The sequence below is a fragment of the Nematostella vectensis genome, chromosome 15 (genome assembly GCF_932526225.1).
Source record: "Nematostella vectensis chromosome 15, jaNemVect1.1, whole genome shotgun sequence".
Classification (NCBI taxonomy): Eukaryota; Metazoa; Cnidaria; class Anthozoa; order Actiniaria; family Edwardsiidae; genus Nematostella; species Nematostella vectensis.
Window position 1 is genome coordinate 7,817,472 of NC_064048.1, and position 13,289 is coordinate 7,830,760.

General features: G+C 39.8%; 2 protein-coding genes across 9 annotated transcripts in view; both read left to right on the top strand.

Moving 5' to 3' along the window:
* Positions 1-126: 126 nt before the first annotated feature.
* Positions 127-6,980, top strand: LOC5509996 (7-dehydrocholesterol reductase). Of its 3 annotated transcripts, XM_032379064.2 has the most exons (6): positions 783-919; positions 1,916-2,053; positions 3,882-4,777; positions 5,470-5,601; positions 6,143-6,633; positions 6,741-6,980. In XM_032379064.2, exons 3-5 carry the CDS (start codon positions 3,905-3,907, stop codon positions 6,614-6,616), a joined length of 1,479 nt encoding a protein of 492 aa, XP_032234955.2. In that variant the 5' UTR covers positions 783-919; positions 1,916-2,053; positions 3,882-3,904; the 3' UTR covers positions 6,617-6,633; positions 6,741-6,980. The 3 variants fall into 3 exon arrangements, with proteins under 3 accessions (XP_001630468.3, XP_032234955.2, XP_032234956.2); XM_001630418.3 differs by lacking the exons at positions 783-919; positions 1,916-2,053 and adding an exon at positions 127-294; XM_032379065.2 differs by lacking the exons at positions 783-919; positions 1,916-2,053 and adding an exon at positions 3,272-3,406.
* A 2,168-nt stretch (positions 6,981-9,148) lies between these two features.
* LOC5509991 (cGMP-dependent protein kinase 1) overlaps positions 9,149-13,289 on the top strand; it is a 38,890-nt gene continuing 34,749 nt past the window's right edge. For 2 of the 6 annotated variants that reach the window (XM_032379072.2, XM_048722378.1), the window contains exon 1: positions 9,149-9,494. The gene's annotated coding sequence lies outside the window, so the exon portion shown is untranslated. Of the gene's footprint in view, positions 9,495-12,430; positions 12,617-12,731; positions 12,961-13,289 lie in introns of those variants that run through there. The other 4 variants (XM_048722377.1, XM_048722380.1, XM_032379073.2 and 1 more) reach the window with 3 other exon arrangements.

Genomic DNA, 13,289 nt, shown 5'->3' on the forward strand with positions numbered 1-13,289 from the left:
TTTTTTCATAACATTGTCTTTTTAAACCTATTCCTTTTGGCTTTTATACAGTGTGACTCACAAAAACAAGGGAAGTCTCATTGTTGTTCAGAACTCTACTGCGCATGCACTTAAACTATCGTTCATTTATGAACAGACACCAGGTGCTGCGACCTGCAAAATTCGAATCGAAATCGTATTTACCGGCGCAAACACACTGGCAGGAGTAACACAGGAGAATTTCACAGCCAAGAAGTACATCGAAGGACCATCGGGACTGATTCCTAGCTAACTAGCCTGCTAGCGCACATACAGGTAAGCAAACAAAATGACATTATGTTCACAAATTGTATTGCCTTTTTCCCGTCTGAAATGGGCTTTGACATTTTGAAATCAATTTAGAATTTTACCGGCTTTGTGTAAAGTAAAAGTTTGCTTGCTAATGCTAAAGAGAATTGCCCACTGTTGTAATAGCGAATGAATGAAATCTGGGTAATAATTTTTGTATTCAAATCTTTTTATCAGCCTTTAATCATCACGTCTTTGGCTAGCGGGGACTACATCAAAATTCTGATTATTCTAAACGCAATTATTATTCACCTTTCTACCCTGGCATTCTGAAAATCATAGAATATAAATCATCTAAAAAAGGATGTTATTGAGACATACATAACTAGTTTAACTTAGTCTTGGCGTAAAAAATAATATGGAAAATCACCCAAATCCGCCACGAATGATCGGTTTTTCTAGTCCTATCACATGCTTGGTTTCCATAGGCTAACGCGCGCGCGAGCATGTACTTGTAGAGCGCGCAAAGGAAAATAACGCAAGACGCCTCGTCTTTGGCCGTTAGAAATAAACCTAAGGCATAAGGACGGACGGATACTTAAAGTTTTTTTTAACACATTGTTCACGTGGTAATATTCAAGATTGTTGAAAGGTAAGATGCCTATTTCTACACTTCTACACACAGAGAAGGTTGAATGATTTTTTTTTTTCAAAACTGGCCATTCCCGATATAAACGGCCGATTCCGGAGAAAGCGGCGTAGTCTTTTGAGAGTTTTTGCAACAGCGACGGAAAAGGCAGAAAACACACAGAGCCAGGCGTGAACTGCTTATTTTAGCCGCTGTCCTCGAAGATATGCCGTAAAAACACTAGGGGCCCGTTTCTCGAAACACCCGAGAATTCTCGGGCCCGAAAACGTTTTATTCCTTAAATTTGAAAAGCTGGCTAATTCCTATAATATTTATGGTATCTAAATGTGTTGAAATATCGTCAAACATCCTCGTATTTTGCCACAAAGATTCATGTGAAGGATGATCCTCTTTATAAATTTATAGATTTTAATCCTTCCCGAACTTTTCGGGCCCGAAATTTACAGGCTTAAATATTAAGAAAGTTTTCGGGACCTCGCAGTCACCCGAGACTTTTTGGGTAACTTTTTGGCTTCAGCAAAACTTCGAAAATAGCCATATTGAGCATCGAACCAAGTGGAAGTTCAAACTGTTCTAAAACATCGGTTCTCTAAAAGGAAAACATACGAAATTTTAAGCAAAAATGCAAATAAAGTTTTTGGGACCCAGAATTCTCGGGTGTTTGAAGAAACTGACGTCTGTCGTGGACGGGGATGTGATCATTGCTCGCTATGGTTGAAATAGTGTTCTAGGCTTTTCTTGACTTTTTGTGACTACGTTCGCTCTATATTATTGCTTTTTATTGTCACGTTCTTCTTGAGGATACCACTTGAAAACAACTGAAACGGATACAGCACTCTTTGAACGGTCGTGCGGTCATGGATGTGGCCTCGCTCTTCCTTTCCAACATTGCTTTCCTCCATCAAATGCGGCATCTTTGACGCAATCGCTATTATCGTACTTACCCCTCCCCCGTGGTCTATGTTTCAAATTGTCACTTCTTTTCTCTTCCGTGACCAGGTGACCCTTGAGCGATCGATTGCACCTATTGTAGTCTGCGCAGCGGAGTAGAGCGGCGGCCGATTTTTTTTTCTGGAGAGCGACAGACCCCAAGAGCAAACAAATCTACGTAAATTTTCGAGGGCCTTTACACTAGAGGTAAATGATTGTGAGTTATGTTGAATTAATAGCCTACCGCTGAGTTTTACAGTTCATATAGTACTCAAATAAACTGAAGCGAGGTTATGCAATTTTATTTTTAGGGGTGGAAAAACTCTAAAATTTAGAAATGTCACCAGGAATAGAGTTGATCTCAGATTCGCTTCATCGTAATGATCAACTTGCGCTTTTGTCTTGTGTTTAATTGCATTTTTTTGCGAAGGTTAAAGCCCTGGATATTACGTGTTATCTTTCTCGGTGAATATTATTTTGTGTGATATCTAATTGACAATGACCCTAGTATAGTCGTTTTGAACTGGTTAACAGTGAGATCTTTAACTAGCAATCCTTCTTTCGGGCGAATGTATTATTGCAACACAAACCAAATCTTCTGACCTTTGTCAAATATTATTTTATGGAATACAATAGATTATATCACATGATCTCTAATCCAATTGTTTGTGGTTTGATCTAATTTGGAAAAGTTGTCCAAAAATAGCACTTAGATTCGTCAAACATCATTGTATCGAATAGTGTCATCTTGTATCTCACATAGGCTTTGTCGGCATAATTATAATATATAACCTTAAAGACATTTACGGTATTCAGAAACATCTTGATTGATACTCCCAAATACTTTTTGCCTTTACTCAACTCATTAAAATGTTAAAACAACTTGCACTCTTGGAGAGCCTGTTTACATTCACTGTGCGGTGCATATCTTTTCCAATCGACGTGAGCGCGACCAAGAAGCTCTGATAGCGGCGCGCTGTGTTATGTCCCGTTACACCCTGTTTCTATGTTTTTTGTTATTTTGCACATTCTAGTACAGAGGCTCAAACCTTCAAACAGCACACAAAAACGCCGAAAAAAAGCAATTTAGTCACATCAAACAACACCGTAACACCACACTTTCAAGTCACGGCCTTTTTTCAATCGGGCGGCGAATTTTGGAACTTTTTCTGACACAAAGGGTCCCTTGCTTTTATTCTAGAAGCGCTACGGAAAAAAAAAAACGGTAATTACGATGTCAGTGATAAAACTATTTTTACAAGCCATTTAGACAATATAATTTTAGGCTTATCAATTTGAAGTCTTATAATTATTACCCAATAGGAAGTGTAAGGCAAAAATGTGAGGCACGCAGGAACCACAGGGACCCCAACTGCCTAAGTTGCATGTTTTTGAAGGTCACTCAAGGGTAGCGCGCCTCGTACGACCTGACCCCATGGATAGGCATATCCAAATACCAGTATATTTACTATTAAAATACTGCACGGTTTACTTTATTATAATCCCTGTCTCTTATCTGAAGAATCGCTTTAAAAAAGGATAAAAAGTGGGCGACAGGAGGTAAAACGTAGTAATAACATCAATGTTAATTATTCAGTTTGTATAATCGTATGGACTTGGTGTCGATATTTTACTTGTTTGTCAAGCTTTTGTTTATCTTTAATTGCCGTTTTTTATTTATTAATTTTTCATATAGTTTTAGATTTGGTCTTCTTTCACGTTTTTACTCTAATACCAAGAAACTAAGACTACTTGCCATGGCTGTAGGAAGACAGTGTTTGTTAGGCTAAATTCGTGTTTGATCTAGCCGAAACGTGTCCGACCTAGAAAAATAATAATAACAACAACAACAACAACAAATAAGATTAATTTTTAAAAAATGAATTCGTTTTCAAAAGCCGCTTTTTATTTAGCAATCCGCCTTCCCTTAACCCTGTTATCCAGGTCAAGTTGAATTCCTGTCCCCGTTTTACCGGCCTTTAGTGTTTATTAGCAGCTTGATTGACCATTTTCATCTTTTTTTTTTTTCTCGAAGATTACCGTGGGGGTCTGTAAGACATGAGTCGAAGGAACGTCTCCACCGAGAACGGAGCCGTCAATCAAAACGGCGACGTTTCCGAAAAACAGGAGTACAGTCACGTGATGAACGGAAAGAGTCACGCGACAAACGATAAGGCGCCAGCGAATCAAGAGAGGCAGAAGAACGAGAAGGTCAATATCTCGCCTGGCATTCCCGGATTTAGCATACCATTGTTGGGGACATTTATGCTACTGTGGCCACCCCTCTTCGTATGGTTCTTCTGGCTTTCCTGTAATTCATATGAGTGCTCGCTACGCACCATGGGAGAAGTTTTGATATCCCACATACAAGAGGGGACACTGCTAAGTTACGTCTGGGAAAACATACCGGAAGTGACGTTATCTGGTGTTGGGCTCTTTCTAACGTGGCTCACGCTACAGCTGGTTCTCTACCTAGCTCTTCCCGGGCGAATAGCCACAGGTAACCCGACTCCAGCTGGGAACATTTTGTCTTACAAGTGCAACGGTTTGAACGCTTGGATTTTTACGCATGCGCTGTTCATCGCGCTTGCGTACTTTGATCTCATGAAGATGACGGTGATTTACAACAACTGGGGATCTCTACTGGTCCTCGCTAACATCCTGGGAATACTGCTGACCGCCTTTGTGTATGTAAAGGCTCACTACTTCCCCACTCACAAGGAAGACCGCTGCTTCAGCGGCTCATTCTTCTACGATTTCTACATGGGCATCGAGGCTAACCCACGCATCGGAAACCTGGACTTTAAATTGTTCTTCAACGGTAGGCCAGGAATTGTGGCTTGGACCCTGATCAACCTCAGCATGGCGGCGAGGCAATACGAGCAGCTTGGATACGTCACCAACTCTATGTTACTTGTCAACATCCTTCAGGTAAAGACGATGGCAACTCTTATAATTATGGTGAACGCCGAAAAGAATGTGGACAGAGCCGTAGCAGGCCTCGAAATATTGGGGGAGGGGGGAGGTGGAACGGTACATAATCATTGGTAAGTTGTTGGGCACAGCCACGCCCCTATTGGTCATTTCCTCATAATAGGAAAATTTTGGGGAAGCACGTTCCCTCAAGGCTCAACCCCCTGATACGGCCCCTGATGGCCGTTTTGTTTGTAGTTTGACTGGAGGATTTAAAATCGGGTCTTTGAGAAGTGTCCGTTAGATTGTCAGGAGATGACCCTCTGCCTTGATCCTCGTGTGCTTTTACCACCGTTTACATTACTACGCGTCCTGCAAAGATTCAAACTGCAATCCCCCTTTCTGTCAATCAAAAGTGTCTACACCAAACACGCATGTGTGTTGAAAATTGAAAAAGAAGTCAATACTTACAAACATTACTCAATCTTTCTTCGGTACAGAATGGGTTATTAAACTCAAGATGGCTTAGTTGTCGAAAAAAAAAATTGCGGATGTTTTTTTGTTGCAATCGTTTTTTAAAGAAATACGCACCCGACTGAGGTCAATTTCCGTTGATTGCCCGAAGAGAATTTGTAAGTAAAACGTCCAGACTTCATCTGAGACGGCTGCGCAATAAAAACGACAGTAACACGTATAGATCTAACTTTCAGGGCATGTACGTCGTCGACTTCTTTGCGCACGAGGCCTGGTACCTAAGGACCATCGACATTGCGCATGACCACTTTGGATTCTACCTGGCCTGGGGCGACTGCGTGTGGCTGCCATTCATGTACACGTTGCAGGTAAGTGACATGCGTGACAGTCACGCAGTTAGTTTAGTAGAACCACCCCTTTAAACAAAAAATGCTTGACCTTGGGGCTAGCCTCCCTCGCCGGCGTTTTTAGGCAGGCGTCGCTCGAGCGCCTGCGAGGGAGGCTACCTTGGGCGGACTATGGAGGGATTGTAATACTTTGGTTTACTTTTTTGTACATTGAGCCGTCCTTTGAAAAATTTGGATCAACCACCAAAAAGAATCCACCACGAAAGAATCACCCTAGCAGTGCGGTCAATGCTTCTCGCTTGTCCACTTCCACCCTGTTTACACTTTTTGCTGTCACGCACATTATTCGTGTAACGTCTAAATATTTAACTTTGTGTGACGAATTTGCGTCACACTGTAGGTTCTGTGATTTGTAACGCATGTCCTATATGTTTTCAATGTCGGTCTACTTGGTATACCACCCCTTTCCTCTTGTGTTACGGTTTTAAATCTGTCACCTACGTTTCTTGTGTCACGCTGGAGGGACCATGTTGTGTGACGCATGTCCTATATGTTTTTAAAGGCGGTCTACCTGGTATACCACCCTATACGCCTCAGCTGGATTGCCAGTTTTGTGATCTTGGCTCTCGGCATTTCCGGTTACCTTATCTTCCGTCTAGTCAACTCCCAGAAGGATTACTTCCGGTGTCAGATGAAGCGCACAGGCAGCTGTGAAATCTGGGGCGAGCCCGCAAAATACGTGACTGCAGAGTACACCACCTCGGATGGCGAAGTGAAGACGTCCTGGCTTTTAGCTTCCGGTTGGTGGGGGCTTTCCCGCCATTTCAACTACGTAGGAGATCTGATGGGCTGTCTTGCATATTGCGCCGCATGTGGTACTGGTCACGTGCTTCCGTACTTCTACCTCATTTACATGACCGTGTTGCTGGTGCACCGTTCGTACCGTGATGACGTCAGATGCAGGGAGAAGTACGGGAAGTACTGGGCCGAGTACACCAAGCTTGTGCCGTATAGAATAGTCCCGTATCTCTTCTAGTCCCGTATGTTATCAAGGGTGCATAAGATATATTTTGATATATTGTATGGTGGTTACTTTTTAGACGTATACATGAACCTTTTTAGGTTAATTTATAAACCCTCTTCGTGTTGGATTATAGGCCGTCTGCAAGCAATTCTTTTGTATTTGATTTACGCAGGGAATCGTATTCTATTGTAACTGGTGAAAAAAAAAAAGAGATTGCATAAGCTCTGAAATTATTATTTGAAAAACCAAAGAAATATATGAATTAAGGTCGGAATGAATGAAAACATCCTCTTGAAAACATCCTTTTGGGAAACACGTGGAAAATAGTGTATTCTATTCTTGAATTAGTAAATAATAAAGAGTTATTAAACTCCAACAGACTCGTTATGAATTATTTTACGAATTTTTTAATAAATAACGAAACCTCACTGGCTACAAAAATGGTATGGAGAATAAGAAAAAAAACATAAGTAACTTCCGACAGATATGAAATGGCGAGAAAGAGCATCATGATGTTTTCGGGATACGGCCGCATGGAGACCTAGAGAAGATCCCCTGGGAACACCATATCAAAATGATAGCCATAAGGAATAAAACATTGAAACGTTTTTTACCTAAGCCTAAGTTCAAACGTCGTATTATCCATGAGCCGAATTCAATGCAAATGTTTGCAAATGAAGATTAAACAATCGACTTAGTTTATTTGAATGCATTTGCATTGAATACGGCTCATGGATAATAAGACGTTTAAACTTGGCCTAAAACGTTAAAAAAACACACTTCAAAACTTTGTGTAATAGAAAAAATTTCAGTGATGAAATATTGTACGTAAGAAGCATAAAAAATTATAAAAAACGTATATTTGCGGGAAGTATACAATGATCCTCGTTCGTTTTCAATATAAGGAAATTTTAGAATATAGAAATTGAAAAAGAAGATGCAGGGCTACGGTATTTTATTCTCATAGAGTGCTCGGGAAAGCTTCTGAAATAAAAGCTTTAATTCTCTACATCCCGACTTCCTAATACCAAAAAAATTGACAACATTATCCCTGTCTAGCATACATGTTGAATGACTTAAATTATTTTCATCCAGTCGTCTTTATAATAAACTCATTGTCAAGGTACTTGCTCGCACATTTTTCCATGAAAATTCAAGCACCAAGGAGACAATATTGATTAAAAGTTTATAATGTATGAGTTTTCAGGAAAAGTCGTGTAGCGATGGCTTGTTTCAAAACAAGATAAAACCTTTTATCGGACTTTTTTTAGAAATCCTACTTTGCCCGTAAAACAATGTCATATAAACCCAGCTTACAACGACACGTGACAAATGGCTCCTCACAAGGGAAATTTGTATTTTCTCAAAAAGATATAATAAAAGCTATACCAGCTATACTGGTCTATACCCTCCTTATACGAGATCGACATAACGAGACATCGACATAACGACATAGCATAACGGCATTAGGGGATCTTATGTAAACTCTAAACGCTGAATGACTAGTCAAAGAAAACTGACATAACGACTACGAGAGAAAAAAAAAACATGCTTTCTTATGTCATAAGAGAGCAACATTTGCTCTCTTATGTCGTTATGCCCATGTCTTACATAACGACACATTGACAGAATGATATAACGACACATTGCCATAACGACATATCGACATAGCACAACGACATAAGTAATATGCCTAGTCATAGAAAACTGACATAACGACATACTGTATAATGCCGGTGTACACTAGTGAAATAACGACACATTGACATATCGACATGGCGCGCGCACACTCTTTCAACTCCGAGATAACGACATGGACTTAATAACATTAGAGAAAAAAAAAACTTTCTCTTATGTCGTTATGTCCATCTTGTTATGACGGTCGTACGTCTTTATGTAATTTACACTCGAACATATGAGCATAAGAGTACGCGTGCCTATGTCGTTATGCCACGTGTGCACCAGCCATGATGTTATGTTCGATGTAATGTTTTTATGTATAAACTTAAACATAAGAACATAAAACAGCACGCGCCCATGTCGTTATGTCGCCAGTGTTCATCACGCTTGACCAGTTTACAAGAAAATTGAATTGTGCTGAAAGGGGTCAGCCTTCGTTCATGGCCGGAGAACGGTCTTGGGGGGCGCTAGATCTTCGAGCTCATAACGCATTCGCCTTGCATATGTTATGCGCGAAAGTGTTAAGTACTTACTGGTAGAAAGTCTTTTTTTCACACTTCTTTAGTAAATTAATTGATTAAAAATCAGGTTTTTGGTAAAAATTGAATTTCTAAGAATAATTTTGAAGGCAAGCCTTTTTATTTTAAGACATTCCATTTTCCCCAGGCGTCATTTAGTCATTAAAAGAATACCAAAATCTGCGTCTTTCTCTTGTTTTGCATTTAATCTATTTGCAAATGATTCGGTAACACGACTGTGTTAAGAATAAATTTGAAGGAAGAAAAGGAACCCTATTTGGACACAACACAAAGGGAGTCCGTGTTGAATTGTGCGTTTCATACGTACGTATTTGGGACCGAGAGCCATGGAATCAGTGAAGCAAACAAGTATACACTTTGCGAACGTGACAAGCGCAAGCACGGTGTTGCGTTATTGTGGATTTCCAATCGATTTGGATTGGTGCTAGACCGAACCACCACAAACTTCGATCCCCACCGTGAACAAGTCTATATTGAAAAGACTTATAACTTCAAGACAGTGTGTATGGAATTTATTTTTACGTGAACACAATGAAAGTCATTCCGGGATCAATTAGAAAAGTCTTTGAACTGTAGACTAACAACGGGCTCGCTCACTTTACCAGTGGTACCTCGCTAATTTCCTTTCAGAAACGCAGGCGCTATTTTAGAAACGCCGACTCAAGCAATTGGTGAGTATGTTCGCCACACATCCCGTATTTTAGTGGACATCGTAATCGAAGTTTACAAAGGCTAAATAAGGTCCTTGAAAGTTCACTAAAGGCTAAAATCATAAATCAGGTAGTTTATTGCCATAAAAGAGAGCATTATCTGTGATCGTAGGAACTTTTTAGAACATTTAAAAAAAAAGCAACAACGAATTCAGCTCAATGCAGAAGTTGCCTACAAATAGAACATACTACATTCTATTTCTTTTTAGTAAATTATATAGCATAATTTCCTAGGGTAATGAGGCGTAATCTTATGCCCAATACGTATGCTCATCTCTTTGTTCCCTAATCTTACTCAGGCGAAAGGACAAAAACGCCAAATAAATCGTAGCGGAAAAGTAATATCAGCTAATCCTTGACGCACAAGTTAAACATAATAAAACAGAACTGCTGGTGGCAATAAATAAACTAAGGACGGCAGAATCAACTTTATACTTAGTACAAAATTTCGATAAAACATAATGGATGACACATTAAAACACTTGTTTATTGGAGCATATTATAACTGTTCTTTTCGCCGGTCAAAAACGTAACTTTTTATCCTAAAACAAGTTATTTAGTTTACTGTTTTGGCTGTTACTTATAGTCACAACAATAACACAACAGTCTTATCAATTCAGCATAGCAGAACAGTCGTAAGCAAAGTCGATCAACTGATTACAACTTGTACGAACTTTTTCTTAAAAATCAATTTGTAGCTGACCAAAAAGTGATCTCTACGCAGTGTAGTAGTACGCAGTACGAGATAAACTTTTTTCATGGAATGTCTGATATGTTTACCAAAAGGAAACACCTTTAATAGATAGATTAGCATGAGAACAACATTTATGTTTTCCTACCATTGTATGTAAGCGGAAAAATGTCAATACTCGAGAATCCGGAAGGCTTTTTGTTGCATTATTTAGAGTTCTTGTCAACCTTTGCGACAAGCCATTAGGCAACGTGGAAAAAAAATGTCGTTTCTCATCTGGCGCCGCCCGCGATCAGAATTTGGACCGTATGAAAAACTTTTTTATTTGTTTTGATTTAAGTATTTCTCTGTAAAACATATAGGATAAAAAAAATTGAGTTTTGTGCTCCAAGCACGCCGCATTAAAATAGACGTAATAGACAAAAAATAAGCACAATGATTAACTCCTGATTTCGTGTCTTTACTCTATTATATAGTTTCAAAACTTGGAGATTAAGAATGATGATAATAATTGAACGGCGCGGCCGCATGCCCTCGAGGAAGAAAATTGCGACCAGAAACTATTTCTTATTAGGCCAGCTTTTGTTTTGATCTAAAAGCAGCAAAGGCTACGAAGAGATTGATAGTTAGATTATCCTTATGCCTAGTGCACACTTGCAACATAACAACATAACGATATGGGCGCTCGCACTATGTTTAGCCCGACATAACGACATGGACATCATGACATAAAAGAAAAAAACATGTTTTTTCTCTTATGTCGTTATGTCGAAGATAAGAGTGCGCGCGCCCATGTCGATATGTCGCTAGTGTGCACTATGCATTAGAGCATAAGTTGTAATATTATTGAATTTTCAGCCATAGAGCACAAACAAACAAATAAACCTGCCCATGGCTGTGATAGTGAAATTTGTCAGAAGGTCTGTCGTAAATTCAATACCTGCTCCCTTCCCGTTTTTATTTTTATTTTTTACATTTTGTGATCCCAAATGCCTGGTGCACACTAGTGACATAACGACATAATGACAAAGGCGCGTGCACCCTTATGTTCATATGCCCAAGTGTGAATGGTTCGGCATTTTGACATAAGCCCAACATCACTTGTCACTTTTCTTGTCATTAAGTCCATGTCGTTATGTCGGGCTTAAAAAAAGTGCGCGATATGTCGTTATGTCGTTATGTCACTAGTGTGCACTAGGCATAACTGGTCAATGTTTGCGGTAAGAATATGATGACGCCCTCCCTTTTTCTTGAGCCGCTACACAGGCTACCAACGAAACATTTTTTGCCGCCATTTTGTCATCTTAGCAGAATACTGAGTGTGAGAAAGCATCCATTTTTATCGGCTGATATGGGGAAGTAGTCTTAGTGTCGGGCCCTTTTATTTTTTTCTACGAAGTATATACCTTCTCTCCAAATTTTTTGAAAAAATAAAATCGCCTGATCCTCAAGCAAAAATATTTTCGAAGAACAAAATTTTGTTTCGGGATTTCTTCACAAAATTTGTTTCCAATATAAAATAGAAACAATAAAGAAAAGTTGTGTCTGACAAAGGTTCTTTAAAGCCGCTTTGTCACCAGTTTACTTCCGGAGGTGCGACAGAAACCTCAACCGTTGAAAGACAAAATAATCTATTAGAATCCCAGATATTTAACAGGCCATCCGCTCTAAATTATCAATCACATCCTCAAAGAAACTTCCAATAGACACACTGCTTTCAATATTTTGAAATATTTTTTTCAATTTCCGTTAAAAATCATCGAATATTGTTAGGTAATCGGCCGGAAGTAAACTGGTGACAATGCGGCTTTAAGAATCTTTACAGGAATTCCACAATGGGTGTACCCAGGGTGGACCAGGCTTCAAGCTTCGCAAACATGCAGGCCCGTAGCCAAGATTTTGAGCGGGGGCGGGGGGTTGTTTACCCATTTAGCGGACCATTTTCGCTTAGGAAGCTCGCCCTAGCAAGCAGTGGTACTCAATTTTCCTTTATTAGAGCGGACCTTCCAATCGAGTGGTGTGGTTCTTCCGAACCCCCCGAACCCACCCCCCCCCCCCCCCCCCCTTGCTACGGGCCTGGCATGTCGCGAAGCTCGGAGCCTCGTATTCAGGGTACAATAGGTGCAGCCATGGCCCACAATGGATAGGGTCACATGTCTACATGCGCTGACAGATACGTGCACTCACTGCAAAAAGAAAACAGATTAACTCTCGTGCCTCGAAATTCTAAAATCACATCATTATAATTGTCGCCCCATGCCTCAAGCCTAGCCTATGGTCAAACGCATTCGCTGATTTACTGTATACAAAGGCTAGTATGTGTTATAAGAGTGGTATCTAAATCTTGTGGATATTCGTGTCTGCGGAGCTTGCATGATTTTATTACTTGAAGGTTAGTATTTATGGGCTAAGCTGGTTTATCCGGCACGTCATCATATGTAGGGAATGTCTAAGCACTGCGAGAAAGCATGTGGGTCTATAGGTCTCTGACGCGAGTTTATCTCCAAGGGTTCACCGGAATAATAAAGATGGTAATCTCTAGTGTTTGATAGTTGCGCTACTAACGAGAAAGGTAAAAATAGTCCCGGTTTTACGAGGTTTACTTTCTTGGTTGAGACAAGCCGGAGCGCAAAGGAAGACCATATGCTCCTGAATTCGCGTTTTGTGCTTAAATGGCCATAGAGACTTATTTACTTTGTGTTGGTCTGAAAAATCTATCCTGTGTACGAAGCGAAGGTAAGGCGAACATTTTAAATAAGAATACAGTATCTCCGCCTAAATAGTAATTTATTTAAAAAATAATTACGTGTAGAGTAACTTAGCCAGAATCTTTATTATGTTCCCGGTATTGCAACATTTTATGGACAGATAAATATTTTATACGAATTAAAATACTAGAAGGGTTTTTATCCACGTTATGTGGTAAACTATTGATCAAATTTGGTATCTATGTGTATTAAGTAAAAATATAGTAATTATTTTGTTATTTTAAGCGCGCTTTTGAAGTGCGCATCTCTTTACCTGAACTCGTCCGTTCGAAAATTATCATGCCCTGGATGTGTAGC

What these genes read in the sequence shown, in the direction of transcription:
- LOC5509996 (XM_001630418.3), top strand. Translation starts at nt 3,905, where the DNA reads ATGAGTCGAAGGAACGTCTCCACCGAGAACGGAGCCGTCAATCAAAAC. An exon ending in TACTTGTCAACATCCTTCAG is followed by an intron (nt 4,778 to 5,469) that starts GTAAAGACGATG and finishes TCTAACTTTCAG; the next exon opens with GGCATGTACGTCGTCGACTT. An exon ending in CATTCATGTACACGTTGCAG is followed by an intron (nt 5,602 to 6,142) that starts GTAAGTGACATG and finishes ATGTTTTTAAAG; the next exon opens with GCGGTCTACCTGGTATACCA.